Source organism: Oncorhynchus keta, chromosome 32 (genome assembly GCF_023373465.1).
Source record: "Oncorhynchus keta strain PuntledgeMale-10-30-2019 chromosome 32, Oket_V2, whole genome shotgun sequence".
NCBI classification, from domain to species: Eukaryota; Metazoa; Chordata; class Actinopteri; order Salmoniformes; family Salmonidae; genus Oncorhynchus; species Oncorhynchus keta.
The window spans coordinates 15,495,190-15,514,585 of NC_068452.1; the positions used below are offsets into that span (position 1 = coordinate 15,495,190).

At 42.9% G+C, this 19,396-nt stretch overlaps 2 protein-coding genes and 1 non-coding gene across 4 annotated transcripts; all 3 read right to left on the reverse strand.

The window, feature by feature from the left end:
- Positions 1-573: 573 nt before the first annotated feature.
- Positions 574-646, reverse strand: trnaa-ugc (transfer RNA alanine (anticodon UGC)). The gene has a single exon. It is a non-coding gene; the product is annotated as a tRNA-Ala (tRNA).
- Positions 647-1,204: 558 nt separating this feature from the next.
- LOC127914386 (extracellular serine/threonine protein kinase FAM20C-like) lies at positions 1,205-6,347 on the reverse strand. The gene is made up of 3 exons (XM_052490172.1): positions 5,903-6,347; positions 5,528-5,706; positions 1,205-1,287 (listed from the first exon to the last, which is right to left on the reverse strand). Exons 1-3 carry the CDS (start codon positions 6,205-6,207, stop codon positions 1,205-1,207), a joined length of 567 nt encoding a protein of 188 aa, XP_052346132.1. The 5' UTR covers positions 6,208-6,347.
- Positions 6,348-8,842: 2,495 nt separating this feature from the next.
- LOC118364717 (dynein axonemal light chain 4) lies at positions 8,843-11,911 on the reverse strand. Of its 2 annotated transcripts, none has more exons than XM_035746413.2 (4): positions 11,750-11,911; positions 11,038-11,121; positions 10,832-10,915; positions 8,843-10,369 (listed from the first exon to the last, which is right to left on the reverse strand). In XM_035746413.2, the coding sequence occupies exons 2-4, from the start codon at positions 11,107-11,109 to the stop codon at positions 10,205-10,207; spliced, it is 321 nt and encodes a 106-aa protein (XP_035602306.1). In that variant the 5' UTR covers positions 11,110-11,121; positions 11,750-11,911; the 3' UTR covers positions 8,843-10,204. The 2 variants fall into 2 exon arrangements, with proteins under 2 accessions (XP_035602306.1, XP_035602305.1); XM_035746412.2 differs by having other exon boundaries at positions 11,038-11,133; positions 11,750-11,875.
- Positions 11,912-19,396: the final 7,485 nt, after the last annotated feature.

Consider the following 19,396-nt stretch of genomic DNA (forward strand, 5'->3'; position numbering starts at 1 on the left):
CAGCTCTGCTCTGCTTAACGAAGCGCAAGAAGTAGAAATACCCTGACTTCTGCAGAGGCCGTGTCGGATATTGTCGTGGAGGAAGAGCATCAGCGTAGCCATGGAGTGAAGCAGTGACAGGACTATGATACAGCTCACTTCACTACTAGAGATTACCCGGTCGGATTGACCATGCAGAGCCTTTTAGACTATTCCATGCATAGTCACTATGCAGGACAAGCAAATAGAAAAGGGTATCAACTTACAAGTACTTGAGTTTCTTGTTAGATGAGTGGTTCACATCTAAACCTCACATCTAGGGTCTTGTGAAAAAGCTCAGGCTCAAATTGGGGTTTTATTTTCAAAATAAGTCGTGTTTTTCTTTAAAAAGTGAGAAAAATACTTGTTTCCGCTACCTTCTTGCCTGTAATCGACTATGGTGATAACTTGTACACGTTTTCCCCTGTAGCATCATTACATATGCTGGACACTTTGCACTGCTGAGGTTTGTTACAAACTCCAAAGCCTTGCAAATGTTTTAGTTTTATCTTATCCAGAGCAACGTACAGTAGTGAGCGCATACATTGTCATACTAGTCCGCCGTGGGAATCAAACCCACAATCCTGGCATTGCAAGCGCCATGCTCTACCAACTGAGCCACACGGACTGTACCCTCTATATGAGAGTGGGCTGGCCTTCCTTAGCTCTTCAGAGGCTAAGTCATTGGTACGTTTTTATTTATAAGGCCATGCTAAGACTGCTCTACCTGCTTTACCTGTGTACCTACATTGTCCATCAGATTATAATGACAATTATCGCCCATGCTCACAGGACAGCTAGGTGAGAGCTAGGAGAGCTAGGTAAAAAAGCGTTCCAGTTCTCTGCCCTCTCTACTTGGAATGAGCTACAAAATTACTTGAAACTACAGGAGTTCCTCTCCTTCAATTATTTTAAAGCTAGGGTAAAAAACTATGGTGGAAAATTATTTGAAGGGGCGGTCAATATTTTGACCCCTAGGTTCAAACACTCCAATGTGCCTGTTAAATGTATTAGCTGATGTTTTTAAACTGTAGTGCTTTGTGTTTTACGTTGTAAATGTTGACAATGTGTGTGCTGCTTTTTTTCGGCCAGGCCTCTTTTGCTAAATAGATGTTTAATCTCAATGAGACTAACCTGGTCAAATAACGGTCAAGTAAATAAAGATCATACGTCGTATCGTGGATTCTCACCTCATGGGTTTGAGGAGGGCCTGTCCGTAGTTGGGGAATGACATGATCAGCTTGAGCTGGGTACCCCCACTCTTCTGCACTGAAACACACATAACAGACAACGCTACAACGTCACCATAATAATCCCATACCAGCATGCAGACCCTCAGAACACAGAGACATATCACTTACCGTACAGTAAAACACATGAAAGTCACAGGGTCTCCACAACATTCAAAGGAAATACACCATAGGTACCTGTCATTGACTGCACTGATGGTGTTCTTTTGGTAATAGTACAGTATTTCTAGTGGATTTTACATAAATGCAGTTACCCCTGTTCTCCACAGGGCGTCCTCATTATATAAAGTACAGAATGTGGCCGAACATCAAAAACAGTCTGGTATCATTTAGTGGTGATTCTAGAATCTAGGAACTTTAGAGAGGAGGAGTGAGAAGAAGAGGAAGATGAGGAGGAGTATATGAAACGTGGCTATGGGCCAGCCCACACACAATCTAGATTTTTGCGTAATCTTTTATGCTCAACACATACAGTATTCAAAGTGTGTGTGTATGCGTGTGTTTGTGTGTGAGCATATGTTTGTGTGTGAGCATGGATGTGTGAGTGGGATTTTTTTATGATCAGTGCAGGATTATATTGACTGACCTCAGAACAAAAGATCAGAGGAGCTGGAGATTTCGATTATCTGGCTTTCACATTTCTACTCTGACTGTTTCTTTATACTGTCATCCATTTGCTGACGTTCTAGTTTGGTGTAATCACTTTGTGTATTTTGCAGTTTAAAGACTTATAATTGCTTTCAGTGGTTTTAGATTTTATCCTCACAGTCTATGGTTGATTGATTAGTGTTTAAGAATTGCTTTTGGCTTTTGTTTGTTTCTTTTTGTTTGTTTCTTTAGATTGTGTGTTTAATTATGACACTCACTCACTCACTCACTCACTCACTCACTCACTCACTCACTCACTCACTCACTCACTCACTCACTCACTCACACACACAAAACTCCCACTCCCCCTTCCCCTTCCCCTTCCCCACACGCTCAAACCCATACACAGTAGCTTGGCACACAAAAAAAATGCTGGGTTAAAAACAACCCTATTTGGCTTCTTTGGTAAACCAGCGCTGGTTAAATATTGGACAGAACACACACTGGGTTAGTTTGACCCAGCCAGTTGGGTCACGTTAATATGGATTATACAAACATGGGTTTATTTTACCATCAGTTTTTTTTAACCATTAGTTGGGATGAAATAACAGCTCCATAGGTTATTTTCAGGAGGCATGGCCTATTAGAGACATGGGTTTCAGACAATTATTTTTGGCCACCTGTAATAGCAAATGTATTTCCTGTTCATCATGTTTGTACACTGCAAATTTCTTTTTTTGCACATGATATATTATAACATAAAACTCATAACATTATTATCTACATATCCCAACATTGAAATATCCATAGGGTCTTGGGAAACATTGATTAAAGTGGCAGTGTTCAACCTTAACATTAAATAACAACAAAGCAGATGAACCGGAATGACATTTACTTTCACAGGTGGCCAAAAAGAACTATCTACAAGCCACGCCCCTGCTAAAGCCAATCCTCTAGTCTTCTGAGCTCACCCACTGAGTCATATTTCGATAACCCAGCACCAATAACCCATAACCCGGCACCAATAATCCAGCGTTTTTCTTAAAGAAAACAACCTAAGTGACCCAACGCTTGCAACCCAGCATGGTCAACCAAACAACGGAGCATTTTTTAGAGTACTGCTACTTCCCTGTTTGTATGTGATAGATAAACAAATGTATCCCAACCAAGGCTTCTGAACAGTCTCACAACAGACAGGATTTGAGGGCCATCAGACAATGTTTTACAGCCTCCCAGGGTAATCTCTTCATTCACTGTAATGCCAACTCTTTTGTGTCTCATGTGTATGTGTGGGTTGAATGGGCCCGTGGACACAAAGCTAGGGTTAGGATTGGGGTTATGGCTAGGCTTAGAGTTGAGCCGGGGTGTGGACATGAAGCTATGGTTAGGGTTATGGCTAGTGGTCTGTATAATTCAAGAATAGCATATATTGAACAAAAATATAAACGCAACATGTAAAGTGTTGGTCCCATGTTTCATGAGCTGAAATAAAAGATCCCTGAAATGTTCCATATGCACAAAATTCTTATTCTCTCAAATGTTATGCACTAGTGAGCATTTCTCCTTTTCCAAGATAATCCATCCACCGAAAAGGTGTGGCATATCAAGAAGCTGATTAAACAGCATGATCATTACACAGCTGCACCTTGTGCTGGGGACAATAAATGGCCACTCTAAAATGTGCAGTTTTGTCACACAACACAATGCCACAGTTGTCTCAAGTTTTGAGGGAGCATGCAATTGGCATGCTGACTGCAGGAATGTCCAACAGAGCTGTTGTTAGATAATTTTATGTTAATTTCTCTACCATAAGCCAACTCTAATGTCGTTTTAGAGAATTTGGCAGTACGTTCAACTGGCCTCACAACCGCAGACCATGTGTAACCACACCAGCCCAGGACCTCCACATCTGGCTTCTTCACCTGCAGAATCGTCTGGGACCAGCCACCCGGACATCTGAAGAAACTGTGCACAACTGAAGAATTTCTGCACAAATGGTCAGAAACCGTCTCAGGGAAGCTCATCTGCGTGCTTGTCGTCCTCACCAGGGTCTTGACCTGACCGCAGTTCGAATTCGTAACCAACTTAATTGGGCAAATGCTGACCTTTGATGGCCACTGGCACACTGGAGAAGTGTGTTCTTCAGAGGAATCCTGGTTTCAACTGTACCGGGCAGATGGCAGCGTATATGGCGTTGTGAGGGTGAGCGGTTTGCTGATGTCAACGTTGTGAACAGAGTGCCCTGTGGTGACGGTGGGGTTATGGTATCAGCAGGCATAAGCTATGAACAACAAGAACAATTGCATTTTATTGATGGCAATTCGAATGCACGAGATACCGTGACGAGATCCTGAGGTCCATTGTCGTGCCATTCATCCGCTGTCATCACCTCATGTTTCAGCATGATAATGTACAGCCCCATGTCGGAAGGATCTGTACACAATTCCTGGTAGCTGAAAATGTCACAGTTCTTCCATGGACTGTATTCTCACAATTACGCATGTTTGGGATGCTTTGGATCGAAGTGTACGACAGTGTATTCCTGTTCCTGCCAATATCCAGCAATTTCGTACAGCCATTGAAGAGGAGTGGGACAACATTTCACAAGCCACAATCAAGATACTGATTAACTCTATCCGAAGGAGATGTGTCACGCTGCATGTGGCAAAGGGTGGTCACACCAGATACTAATCAAAGGGCTACTCAGACCCTTCTTTTACACTGCTGCTACTCTCTGTTTATTATCTATGCATAGTCACTTTAACTCTACCTACATGTACATATTACCTCAATTACCTTGACTAACCGGTTCACTGTAAGGTTGTAATCGACGCATGTGACAAATAACATTTGATTTGATTTGATACTGACTGGTTTTCTGATCCACGCCTCTACCTTTTTTTTAACAGATGCTTATCTGTATTCTCAGTCATGTGAAATCCATAGATTACGGCCAAATGTATTTATTTAAATTGACTGATTTCCTTATTAGAACTGTAACTCTTTGACATTTTTGGGTTTATATTTTTGTTCAATGTAGTTTACTCCATGTCCAGTTCATGCTGATTGATACAGAGTTGATCTCAACTCCGCTTAGTAACACAGTCATCATCTTGTTTGTGGAATTTGGGCTTCCCCTTGGGGTTGAAAGATAAAACAGTACCATCACCATTTTAAGGCTCATGCATTTATCCCAACTGACTTGGAATAGCTACAGTACTTTAGTTTGTTTAAAAGCAAGCTACAGTGGTGCCACAGGCTGTTGTACTGCAGACAGTCGTGTTTGAATTACAATATTTGTGGCTTAGTTTACTCCAAAAAAATGCATAAATTAAAGGGATACTTCGGGATTTTGGTAATGAATTCATAATCCTTTATGTACTTCCCCAGAGTCAAGTGAATTCCTGTATACCATTTTTAAGTCTCTATGTCCAATATGAAGGAAGTTCTGGGTAATTTTGTGAGCTAATGCTAACTAGCCTGCTAGTATCATTCCAGTCATTGCACTAACGCTAGCCTCAACCACCACAACCCTAACCCTTCCTGTCCACACCCCAGCTCAACATTAACCCTATCCATAACCCAAACCCGAACCTTAACCTTAGCTTCACCATGTCCACACCCCGGCTCAACCCTAACCGTAGTCTTATTCCTAATCTCAACCCTCTCACCTGCGCTGAGGATGCGTTGTGTGGCCATCTGTTGAGTCACCTCGGCAACGCTAGGGTCATTCCTGTCATACAGCTCCCAGCGAGAGATCCCAAGGTGGTACCTCAGCCAGGCAGGGTGGGTGTCCGCACTTCTAGTCCAATTAGCTTGGTCATAGCCATCCTCCTCACTGTCACTCTGCCTATATGGAAAGAGCAAGGGAAGATGGATGGGGAAACAGGCCAATTTAAGCAATGGGTATCACAAATGTATGAGAAAAGTAATATGCTATGACAGAATGATATACTTTGTTGTTATCTAGAAAGCATTTTCTTTCCTCTTTAATTTTTCTACTTTGTTGTTATCAGTGGTCTTCCACTCCTCTTTCTCTCACTCACCACTCACTATCTTCACTGCTTTTGTCACTGTCCTCCTCATCTTCCTCCTCACTGTCCCCTCCCTTGTTCTTTGGCTTCAACTTCAGCAGCCAATCGTCTTCCAGCAGATGTTTGCGTGGCAGGTTGTACAGCGGGTGGCTGAAGAGGGCCTCCAGCTTGGAGCGACTGCTGATCCGTTGGCTCACTTTGGTGACCATTTTGGTTTGAATCAGCTTTTTGTCCTTCTCCTTATCATTGACAATGTTGAATGAGGCCTCCACCTTGTGGTCTATGTGGGCGGCCATTTTGGTATAGTCTCCATTCATGCGACTTACTGGTAATTTGTGTGAGCTGCTTTGTGAGGAACGGGAGTGAGATCTCCCCTGTTCTCCATGGTGAACAGTTCCAGGAAAAGACAAAGAGGAGGAACAGGAGGAGGGGGGAGGGATAACGCAGGATGTTTGGAGGACGGATAGACAGAAGAGGGCCAGGATGAGGTGGAGAGCCAGGGACAGACATGTCAATCCCAAACAGACGGAATGAGAGAGACGACCCACGCCCTGCCTCGCCATGCTGGGAGAGAGTGAAAACTTCACAATTCACATTACCTTCAAATATAATCTGCTTTATAATATTCAAAACTCAGAAGAAGGCAGTTGTTGAGTCAAGAGTCATGACAGATTAACAAGCATAAAGGAAACAAAGGGAAACGTGACAGAGTCATAACCGGGCAAGCAGGCAGACAGCCAGCCAGAAACAGCCAGCCAGTATTCCTTAACACAAATCTAACAATCTCCTCTCCTCATCAAAGCACAGACACAATGTGATTCCAGTTAGCTACCCTGAGAATCAAGCACCGCTAAAGAGAATCAATATATTATTGAAGGCCCACCGCTCCAACATTCCCAGTATGAAGCAGCAGCAGGATGACTAATGCATTACTTACTTTGTTTTTTCACAATGTGCCAAGAAGTTGTGAGACTCTCTCTTCCCCTCTCTCTCTCAGGATCCTCAATAAATGTGACAGGGCAAAAATACACTTGTAGTACATTTTAATTTTGTCATTTTTTTTCTCCCTTTCTCTCCCTGACAGACAGCAGATAGTGGTCCTGTTATCTGTGTGGTCACGCTAGTTCAAACAGAACAGAAGTAGGAGCCAGGTTAGAGTGACCGGGATGGACGTTACAGTGAGGAGGGGACATTCATATTACCCCTTTATTTTAGGATTCGTTTTTTAGAACACCAGTTACTTTCAATAGAAATACATATTGTAATGCGTAATTGGATTGAATTGTAGATGGGATTTATTACACAAGGCACACACACACCGATACAGACACACACTCTTGACGGGTCGTCACCCACTGGCTCTCATTCTCTATTGACTGGTTCTCATTCTGTATTTTCAGCCTCATTAGTCTACAGCCCCAGTCTTCCGTCTACTGAGCTTGCATGCCAAATGGCACCCTATTCCTTATATAATGCACTACTTTTGACCACCAGGGCCCTTCCTCCAGAAACAGACACACGCGCGCACACACACACACACACTCAGCTTCACATGTTTGTAGAGAGTATTGTAGTAACATACTGTAGTAGTATTACTTCACAAAGCACCCATGAGCACAGACCAGATCAAATATTTGTACTCCTTCTATCCTCCTCCTCTCTTCTCTCAACTTTATCCATCTCTCCTCAATTCCCACGCCCCCCCCTTTCATTTTACCCTCCCTCCAGCTCTCTTACCTGCTGATAAATGCATTCCTCATCTACCTCTATCCCTTTAATTCCTTCCCCCCCATCCCTGATTATTTCCTGATGGGGCCAGTTTATTCCTCAGACAGACAGACCAAAGCTTCAAAGTCCGTCCTGTTTCCCTCGAAGCAGTTAATGTAGGTTGCTTGGAAACTACCCAGAATTCTCACCATAATTGTCTGTTACTTCAAACCAAAAAAAATAAAGGTACAAGAACAATGTTGACCCAGTCGACTAATGTGTTCCACCTCACTGCCGTGGCAGACTTACTTATACAGGGGACACGTGGAATACCAAAACATAGTGCTGGTAACGTGTTAATGTGTCATGATAAGACTGATCCAGAGATTCCACACACATAGCCACACACAGTTAAATAATCCCTGTGTAATCCTGTATCCCGGCATTCCAAAAGGACTGTCATCCTTATCTTTAACCCACCATCATAATGCCTTTTTTCTTTAACTCCCTAACTCTTTTTCTCCATCAATCCATCCCCTCTCCCTGTTCCAAGGCAACAGCTTGTGGGATAGTGCTAATCCTCCCTGAGTTTGCTGCACTGAAAGTAAAGGGGCTGAATAATTTTGCACGCCCAATTTTTCAGTTTTTGATTTGTTAAAAAAGTTTGAAATATCCAATAAATGTCGTTCCACTTCATGATTGTGTCCCACTTGTTGTTGATTCTTCACAAAAAAATACAGTTTTATATCTTTATGTTTGAAGCCTGATATGTGGCAAAAGGTCGCAAAGTTCAAGGGGGCCGAATACTTTCGCAAGGCACTGTACATGAGCAATTAGGGTTAAGTGCCTTGCTATATAGAACTATTTACTTCAGAACTTGGCCTATAGATAAGAAGGACCACCAAGGGCCTAGCAGTAAATTGCCTTCTCTAATATGAAACTATTACATCAAAGGGCAGATTGCTCTGTTGGTTGTCGCGTTTTAAAGGGCGGGTTGCCCTCGGTTATAGTGTTAGCATGGTGGCTAATTAAAAGGGAACTCTGTAGGGTTTTGGTCTTTCCAACACCTCCATAGCCAAATGTTTTGCAACGGAAAAACCAAAATAACTGTTTCTTACTAGACAAATTCAGGTAGGTCCCTCCCCATTTCATCCCGTTTGCTTCATAGTGAATAGACACTAGGGACATACTGTATATATAAATCCCCGGTCCACATACTTTCAACAAACAACACCCACAATCGGAAGATTTGAAAAAACTAAAACATTTTTATCACTTTCAGAAATAATTTCATGTGCAATGAATTTATGAATGTATGCAAACACACAGTGTTGAAGTGAAAACAACAATACAATGCATCGGTGTTATGGTACCTGGTTGCATCCACGGTTGACAACATAAAGGATTCTATGTGGTATTGAGACTGTAAGTTGATATCCATTGAAATGCAATGCAATGCAATGGGAGTCAGAATAGCTCATGTAATATCATCAGTTGTGATACAAATTCAGAACAACAACGACACCTATCCATGACTATCTTATAACATTGGCGTGACAGAAAATAACTATTATTTCAACAATAAGCTCTTTCATAAAAAGCCCATGATGATCATTTACAAAATCAGATTCCATCTTCACATTCAAATTCAAGTATTTAATGTACATTGAGAGGATATAAAAGTCCCTGTGATATCTTATCAGTTATAGGAGGAGTAGAGACACAGACAAGGGTGACTTATGGAACTCATGTCTGAAAGGTGAAGACTAAAGGTGAAGACTAAAGATACTACTATAGAAGGAGATAAAAAATCAGAGAGAGAGAGGATTGGAGAAACAGAGAGTGTGAATTGAGAGCAATGAGAGAGACTGTGTGTTTCTGTGTGTAAGGATGTTTTTCAGCAGATGGCATGGCAGCCCACCGTGACGACAGCGTGCCAACTTACAAGCGGAATGGAGGAAAGACAGAGCTGGATGCATTTTTTTCAAAGGTGAGCATGAGATGTTGATGAGAACACACACACACCGCCTCGAGTTAAAGAAGTAGAGCAGAAAGTAATAGGGAAAGAGAGTGCAAGTGTTTCAGCCCCACTGAATTCCATCAGTAGGATAGTAGGAGACAGCAGACTCCTTCATGCAGTGAACTCACTGCTCTGTAGAAATGATCAGATTTGTATACAGATAAAACTTGGTCATTTTCATACTGTTTGGGCACACACAAGGCAAGAGTGTGACATGCTGATATTGAATACAATATATCAATTATGACTCAGCCTAATCAATCAATGATGTATGGGACATCACAGGCAGGCAGGTGCACACACACACACACACACACACACACACACACACACACACACACACACACACACACACACACACACACACACACACACACACACACACACACACACACACACACACACACACACACACACACACACACACACACACACACACACACACAGTAAATAACAAAGAAACATTTTGCAAAGCTCAGAGATTGGTGAATCATCCAGGATGTGTATATAAATATATAAACACAATCGTTAGGTAGAGACAGACTGGGTGGGAGGGGTGTGTGTGCCTGTGTGTTTGTGTGTGTGTGCTAAGCACACTTCCACACACACACGGCCAGGCTGCCTCCAAAGAACATGTAGAGCAGGTTCTTGACCTCGTGTGTCACCTCGAAGCCAAAGCCCTCACCAATCACCACGTGCCACGAGCTGCCAAACTTTTTATCCATCGACTCTTTGATCATCTTCGCCGCATTCTGAAATGGAAAGAGAGAGACGTTAGAGAAGATACAGAAACCAAACCAAATCCCTGGCTCCTATCCATAAGCCCTTGTCAACACCGCCTTGTGGATTTGAGAGTAAAGGATAGAAGTCAGCAATATGGCTGAAACTGAATACTTATCCATTGATAGGGATGAAGGATCCATTTGGAATTGGGCCTATGAGAGAGGAGGGGAAGTGATGGAGGGGGTCAAATACAGAGGGCAGGAGGAGAGAGGGAAAGAAGGAGAGAGAGAGAACCAGTGTTCTAGTCCAGATGGACACACAGGTTTGCTGGAATGAGTGGTGAGGCAGGCTGACACAATGCCAGACTGGCTGAGAGGGTGGATTTACATACAGGCCTGGTTTTAAAAAGTGACTGGTTGGATTAAAGCAATAGTGAGTGTGCTGTACTAATCAAGCTGCACTTCACACAGTGTATAGACAGACGGACAGACCTCATTATTGGTGGCAAACTTCTCACAGGCTGTGACACACAGTTCCATCGTTTCCACTCTCATCTCCTCTGGCATGTCTGTGTGCTGTGAAGAAATCAGAACAATAGATTACAACACTCACCGTTTACTCCACGAAACCGACACGGTCACACAGACTCTACTTGTGAACCACATATGTGTCACAGCAGCGAAACGATCTGTCTCACCCTGATGAGTGGGAAGCTGTGGAGCCTCTTGTAATCGGCCTCCTCCTTCTTGCTCTCTGTTGTCTCTGCCATTCCCTTCTCCTTCTGGAGAGAAAACTGACTCACGTTTGAATGGAAGTATAGCCTTAGTATTTATTTGGCAGGTTAAAATGTTAGCTACATGTTGCCACAATGTTTGTCAAGTACTACAGTAGGCATGAGCAAAGGAGGCTGAACTAAAGAGACCCTCCTAGTCCTGCTCACTTCGTATTAGTTTACTTCTACCCATGACAACACAAGCAATGAATGTCGTGACTGCAGGGTTGGTCACTATGGCTAGGAATGTGACATACATGAATGACATTGTCATGCATATTTAGGCAATTATCAAAAATGGGTGAAAGGTTACCCACAGAGTTGACTAGCTAACGTTAGCTAGCTGGTAACGTTTGTCTGTATACGTGTAACGTATACAGGTATGACTTTGACAGGTAGCTACCTAACTAGGCATCTGCCTACAGTAACATTAGCTAGTTACTGTACTGTAGCTAGTTGTCTTGTGGCTTGTGTATGTTGTTGCCTTGCCTCCTCACTAACGTTCTCTTAGTTGCAATGCAACCAGCGCTGCAAGTTAATGAAAAGAGTTGCAAACATTGCACGCCGTTATGAGACTTTCTTCTTTGAATTATACTTGATTATGGATAGCAAGTTGGCTAAATAGCTGGCTACTTACCTCTGGCTAGTTTACCACGACAAGCTAGGTCCATTTATTGTTGATATGGAAACATGTCGGCCATAGCAACCGCTTCTTTCGTGCCAGACTCTCCTTCTTCTTCTTGTGCGTTTCTGGCAGACGAGACTCTGTCTTGCCTATTGCTTGCTACCTTTCTCAGGTCGGAGTGCGAATTACACATTTAAATATTTAATAGCCTCACACCCGTAGCAGGCCGATGGAATAGAGAAACGACAGCTTCCTTGATATTTTTGCTCTGCCTCTCATTTAAACCCAACTCACACACACACACACATACATATATATATATATATATATATATATATATATATATATATATATATATATATATATATATATATATATATATATATATAAACGTGATCCTAACCTCAGCATACTGCCTGCAGGACATGCTTCACAGTCTCTACCTCCCCACAACTCGCATTTCCCATCTGTGTGTTGACCCACTAACAGTGGCCTAACCTCAGCCTTGTCAACAGAAAGAACCCCATCCCTCCTTTCATTCCCCCTTTCATTCTCCATGTACACCTACTGACCCTACTCACAGAATTCTGGATAGAGAAAAGATGCCTTCCCCGCTGCTCTCTATCCCACTCACGTTGCCACTCCTGGGTCAACCCCTCTGTTATGATGATCCTACATTCCACACCCCCCAAACAGGACCACCACATCTACCTCCTCCTCCTTCTTCAGAGCTACCTCTGCTACATTATTTGCAGCAAGGCTCAGTGCAACATGGCAGTGTTGTCGTTGTTTATTAAAGTTTTTCTTTGTAAAGTAAAAAAATAAAATAAGACATATTCAACCCCCATATCACACACTCACAAACTGTAAATATATGTGTGTATGTTATACTATCAATTAGTGAGAGAGAGCCTCAAATATCACATTCAATTGTACATATCCACTGTATACATGAATCACAGCAATGTTGGTTCCTGTTTCAATCACATATTTGGCCATGTTCTCGTTGGTCAAACAAAACACCCTAATGATTGGTTGACCCAAAATGCAGGTGATGGCTGCAGGATGAAGTTGGTGAAGATCAATTGAAGAACTTTGCAGTCGATTGCAGTCATGACCTTTGATCACGTGCTTTTTGTAAATTTCATGCAGCTGTGGAGTAGGCTCAAGTCTGACATTTTCGTGGCACATAATGCAACACTCTTTGTAAGGCTTGGCAAAAGGGATCTGCATGAACACACTCACTCTTCTCACGTCACTTCAAGACAGCTATGACTAAAAGTGATTTTCGTAGCAGGTTAGGAGAACATTTTTGCTAACCCTAACCCTTTTCCTAACCTTAACCTAATTATCCTACTCTGTTAAATAAATAATCCTAACCTGCTGCATAAATTCTCCTAACCTGCTTTGAAAAAGTCACTTCCGGTCGTAGCTGTATTGAAAGGGCGTGGAAAAAGTGGTTGTGTTTGAGCAGACCACGCTTGTCAAGTCGGTGACCATCGTTGCATTATGGGGTTATAATAGTTTTTCCAACTTGCAACTAACTACATGTCGATTGCATGAACTTGACAAAAATCACTTCATCAACAGCAACTTCATCCTGCAGCCTTCACCTGCATTGTGGGAGGCTCTATTGTCAACCAATCATTAGGGTGTTTTTGTTTGACCCACACGAACGTGACTAAAGACCAACTTTGCCACAATTCATGTATGCAGTGGATTATGTACAAATTAATGTGATATTTGGGTTTCTGTCACCAATTGATTGTACAGTACAATGTGCACATACACTCCGAGTTGCAATAAAAAAGAAAAGATTAAGACGGGCAAAATAACACAGACACTGGACAGAGGAACTGCCTAGAAGGCCAGCATCCCGGAGTCGCCTCCTCACCGTTAACGTTGAGACTGGTGTTTTCCAGGTACTATTTAATGAAGCTGCCAGTTGAGGACTTGTGAGGTGTCTGTTTCTCAAACTAGACACTCTGATGTACTTGTCCTCTTGCTCAGTTGTTCACCGGGGCCTCCCACTCCTCTTTCTAATCTGGTTAGAGACCGTTTGCGCTGTCCTGTGAAGGGAGTGGTACACAGCGTTGTACGAGATCTTCAGTTTCTTGGCAATTTCTTTCATGGAATAGCCTTCATTTCTCAGAACAAGAATAGAATGAGTTTGAAAAGAAAGTAATTTGTTTCTGGCCATTTTGAGCACTGTAATTGAATCCACAAATGCTAATGCTCCAGATACTAGTCTATAGAAGGCCAGTTTTATTTCTTCTTTAATCAGAACAACAGTTTTCAGCTGTGCTAAAATAATTGCAAAAGGGTTTTCTAATGATAAACTTGGATTAGCTAACACAACGTGCCCTTGGAAAACAGGAGTGATGGTTGCTGATAACGGGCAACAGTAGATATTTCTGTCTTTTCCAGCTACAATAGTCATTTACAACATTAACCATGTCTACACTTTATTTCTCATCAATTTGACATTATTTTAATGGACAAAAAAATCACTTTTCTTTCAAAAACAAGGACATTTCTAAGTGACCCCAAACTTATAAACGGTAGTGTATATATTTTCAGTTTGTGTTATGGGGGTTGGAGAAATGGTCATTTTAAACAATGGCACATTAACTTGTTGCACTGAGCTTTGCTGTTGGAAAACCACATCAGTATCCGACTATCAGATGTCGCAGATGAACCTCCTCCGACTTCCCTCCTCGACTTTCGTCTACAGTCGGTTGCTTTCACCTTACCAATCAAACTGGCCCAGTGCTTCTCTTTCATTCCATAGAGGAACGAACACGTGAGGGTATGTCTTCCGGAAATCAAAAGTGATCGAATCCATGAAATCCATAACTAAATGTATTCACTGTAGTCTCTAGCCAACATGGAAAACATTAGTTAATGTCCAAAACATTTTATTGGTCTTGTACAGTCCTACTGTAGCAGGGTGGATGTGCCTCTCTTCTATGGCAGCCAAACGTCTGAGGGGGCACGAGTATGTGAGTATGGCTAAGGGATGGTCCAGAGTTTTTTTCCCCCCCAACACCTGAAACAGCTTTTCCTGCAATCTAGAGCAATAATCATGATTTATTGTATGTATTTATTAGGATCCCCATTAGGGAAAGGGAAAGGGGGATACCTAGTCAGTTGTACAGCTGAATGTGTTCAACTGAAATGTGTCTTCCGCATTTAATTAACCCAACTCCTGTTAATCAACATCCACGTCATTAGCCGACGCCAATGGCGACTTGTTACAGTGAGAAGCTTCCTCTTGAGCAGACAGCTTGATGAAAACCACTTCAGGTCTCCAAGAAATTAGACCTCTCTGTTTACATCACATACACTATCAGGCATTTCATACATATTATTTAGCACTTGTCAAGAGAAAAAAAAGCAAGAGAAAAATAAACATTCAGCAATCCATTAATCAATTGATGTGCGTAAGTGTGTGTGTGTGTTCTGTGGGGTTGAACCTACGAACCCATAGGCTTGGCTTGCTCATCCCTTCCAGGCTTTGGGAGGGAGGGGGGACAATGAGCCTGTCATTCCATCTTCGTAACATTGCAAAAATCAGAAACCTTTTATCCAAAAATGATGCAGACAAGCTTATCCATGCTAAACACAGCTGCTAGAATCCTGACTATCCAAAAAATTGGATCATATTACTCCAGTGCTAGCCTCTCTACACTCGCTTCCTGTCAAAGCAAGGGCTGATTTCAAGGTTTTACTGCTAACCTACAAAGCATTACAATGGCTTGCTCCTACCTATCTCTCTGATTTGGTCCTGCCGTACATACATTACATTACATTACATTTACATTTAAGTCATTTAGCAGACGCTCTTATCCAGAGCGACTTACAAATTGGTGCATTCACCTTATGACATCCAGTGGAACAGCCACTTTACAATAGTGCATCTAAATCTTTTAAGGGGGGTGAGAAGGATTACTTTATCCTATCCTAGGTATCCCTTAAAGAGGTGGGGTTTCAGGTGTCTCCGGAAGGTGGTGATTGACTCCGCTGTCCTGGCGTCGTGAGGGAGTGTGTTCCACCATTGGGGAGCCAGAGCAGCGAACAGTTTTGACTGGGCTGAGCGGGAACTGTACTTCCTCAGTGGTAGGGAGGCGAGCAGGCCAGAGGTGGATGAACGCAGTGCCCTTGTTTGGGTGTAGGGCCTGATCAGAGCCTGGAGGTACTGAGGTGCCGTTCCCTCACAGCTCCGTAGGCAAGCACCATGGTCTTGTAGCGGATGCGAGCTTCAACTGGAAGCCAGTGGAGAGAGCGGAGGAGCGGGGTGACGTGAGAGAACTTGGGAAGGTTGAACACCAGACGGGCTGCGGCGTTCTGGATGAGTTGTAGGGGTTTAATGGCACAGGCAGGGAGCCCAGCCAACAGCGAGTTGCAGTAATCCAGACGGGAGATGACAAGTGCCTGGATTAGGACCTGCGCCGCTTCCTGTGTTAGGCAGGGTCGTACTCTGCGGATGTTGTAGAGCATGAACCTACAGGAACGGGCCACCGCCTTGATGTTAGTTGAGAACGACAGGGTGTTGTCCAGGATCACGCCAAGGTTCTTGCACATACCTACACGTACGCTACGGTCACAAGACGCAGGCCTCCTAATTGTCCCTAGAATTTCTAAGCAAACAGCTGGAGGCAGGGCTTTCTCCTATATAGCTCCATTTTTATGGAATGGTCTGCCTACCCATGTCAGAGACGCAAACTCGGTCTCAACCTTTAAGTCTTTACTGAAGACTCATCTCTTCAGTGGGTCATATGATTGAGTGTAGTCTGGCCCAGGAGTGGGAAGGTGAACGGAAAGGCTCTGGAGCAACGAACCGCCCTTGCTGTCTCTGCCTGGCCGGTTCCCCTCTTTCCACTGGGATTCTCTGCCTCTAACCCTATTACAGGGGCTGAGTTACTGGCTTACTACTGGGGCTCTCTCATGCCGTCCCTGGAAGGGGTGCGTCACCTGAGTGGGTTGATTCACTGATGTGGTCATCCTGTCTGGGTTGGCGCCTCCCCTTGGGTTGTGCCATGGCGGAGATCTTTGTGGGCTATACTCAGCCTTGTCTCAGGATGGTAAGTTGGTGGTTGAAGGGGCTGTGCTTTGGCAAAGTGGGTGGGGTTATATCCTTCCTGTTTGGCCCTGTCCGGGGGTGTCCTCGGATGGGGCCACAGTGTCTCCTGACCCCTCCTGTCTCAGCCTCCAGTATTTATGCTGCAGTAGTTTATGTGTCGGGGGGCTGGGGTCAGTTTGTTATATCTGGAGTACTTCTCCTGTCCTATTCGGTGTCCTGTGTGAATCTAAGTGTGCGTTCTCTAATTCTCTCCTTCTCTCTTTCTTTCTCTCTCTCGGAGGACCTGACGACCTAACATGATGACTCCTTGCTGTCCCCAGTCCACCTGACCGTGCTGCTGCTCCAGTTTCAACTGTTCTGCCTTATTATTTTTCGACCATGCTGGTCATTTATGAACATTTGAACATCTTGGCCATGTTCTGTTATAATCTCCACCCGGCATCTTCTGGCTAGAAGAGGACTGGCCACCCCACTTAGCCTGGTTCATCTCTAGGTTTCTTCCTAGGTTTTGGCCTTTCTCGGGAGTTTTTCCTAGCCACTGTGCTTCTAAACCTGCATTGCTTGCTGTTTGGGGTTTTAGGCTGTGTTTCTGTACAGCACTTTGAGATATCAACTGATGTACGAAGGGCTATACAAATCAATTTGATTTGATTTAATTTGTAAAAATTAGAGACCAAAATGTGCAATCCGCATTCCGACCTGCGAAAGGCACGGATACGCAACACAGCCTCTAGTCTGCCGGAAAACCACACAAAGAAGAATGGTAATGCTTTTCTTTCTGCCTGCCAGAGCCCCCCTGAGCAACTAGTCTCAATCAACATTTCCAATGTTACAACGATAATCATTTATCCAGTCTCGTTGTTTGTGAAATAGCAATTGTAAATATTCTCAGTACAACTTTTGTCTTGTGGCTGTTTGGACTTGGAGACTATTTATTGTTTACACGGTTGTGTTTTGGTCCTGCCTGCTACTTATTGCATTTACCAGACTACATCCATATTCATAAATGTATACATTGATTGTTTGTAGTAAAAGTTATATATTTTCTATAATCCTGTGTTGTGTTTTTCCATATCCAGTACGCAGGTTTCCATTGACCCTGCCCTATTCAAGCACCTGGGGCTTGAAGAAAAGGCTCCACACTGATGCTGAATGTGTGTGTGTGTTTGCGTGTCTGTGTGTGTGTGTGTGGTGTGTGTGTTTACAATTCAGTGTGTTTGGAGCAGTGGGGTTTTAAATTGAACCTGTGGCGTGTGTCCTGGACAGCACAGGATGTGACTGGCAGCAGTGCGAGCGAGGGTTTGTGTGTCAGTGAGTAACAGGGTGGTCACTAAGTAGCCTAGCAGGAACCGTCCTTGTCCCACACACAGTGTTAATCTGCACAGTATGTATAATCCCACTGTTTGTCCAAATAGCCATGAGCTTTATTTCTTTCTCGCTCTCACTCACACACACTGCCAATTTATTTGCTCACAGGCGTGCAAAAGCATGCATGCCCAAGCACCTCTCTCACCATACAGTAAAAGTCTACTTACTAGATATGCTTAAACCACACGTATCTAGCCTGTGCAAGCAAGTATTTATGAGCTCTACTGCTACAGTAATACTTAAAGCTCTACCCCTATGCAACACACAAACACATCAACACGCAAAGTCCAAATATATGCAATCACATGTAGAACATGCACAGTGAACATCAATTAATATAATTTCCTATTCATGTGTTATAGCCACCATCTAAGGCTGATATTAGAATCAATAATTTTGAAACTGAGATGTAGTAGGTTATTCATTGACACAAAGAGGAAAAGGAAGGAAATACACATAACTCACATTTGAAACAGACTTTACTTTTGGCCATTTGAGCTTTTCGGGCTGTGCATTTCAAAACCAGTGAAGACAAGGACATGAACACACAGAGTATACCAACTCTGACAGGAAAGAAGAGGAAAAAGACAGAGATGCCAAATTTGCCTAAACAGAGTAAAAACCTGTTAAAAAATACAAGTAATACAAAAGAGTAATTTTCCCAACACCGACTATAAGACATTGTTTGGTTAATAGAGAAAATATCTTGTTTATTCATTTTCTAAGCTGTACAGTTTGCCACAATATCACAGAGACCATAGAAGTGCAGACATGAGCCGAACAGACCAGAGGCAGGCAAAACACTGATCACACTTCAGAATGATGTTGGAATAATAACTACAGTAGAGAAATGAATGGACATTTCTTTAATATTGGTAAATATTAAAGAAAGGAACTTGGAACTTAGTCATAACCAGGGAAAGCGACAGTGATGTGTGGTTAGGGTAGGAAGGGTAGGCAGTGTGAAAATATATGATAAAATAACTAATGAAAAATAAATAAATATACTTTTTATCAATATTCATTGTCAACTTCATTTTTTTCTGCATGATAAAATAGATGTCTGAACTAGTACTACTACTTCCCAAATTTGCAGTGATCTGGTACAAAACGCACAAGGAGGCGAGGGGAAAGGCAGCCTCGCCATGTACCTTTTCCCCGCCCTTCAAATTCAAACTTAATGAAAGGAATTGTCATGACTTGCGCAT

Excerpts from the sequence above, each read along its gene's own strand:
- LOC127914386 (XM_052490172.1), bottom strand. The coding sequence starts at position 6,207 with ATGAATGGAGACTATACCAAAATGGCCGCCCACATAGACCACAAGGTG. Across the intron at positions 5,707-5,902 it reads AGCAGTGAAGATAGTGAGTG|GCAGAGTGACAGTGAGGAGG; the intron begins GTGAGTGAGAGA and ends CTTTCCATATAG. Across the intron at positions 1,288-5,527 it reads ACAACGCATCCTCAGCGCAG|TGCAGAAGAGTGGGGGTACC; the intron begins GTGAGAGGGTTG and ends TGTGTGTTTCAG.
- LOC118364717 (XM_035746413.2), bottom strand. The coding sequence starts at position 11,109 with ATGGCAGAGACAACAGAGAGCAAGAAGGAGGAGGCCGATTACAAGAGG. Across the intron at positions 10,916-11,037 it reads ACAGCTTCCCACTCATCAGG|CACACAGACATGCCAGAGGA; the intron begins GTGAGACAGATC and ends ATTTCTTCACAG. Across the intron at positions 10,370-10,831 it reads AGTTTGCCACCAATAATGAG|AATGCGGCGAAGATGATCAA; the intron begins GTCTGTCCGTCT and ends TTTCCATTTCAG.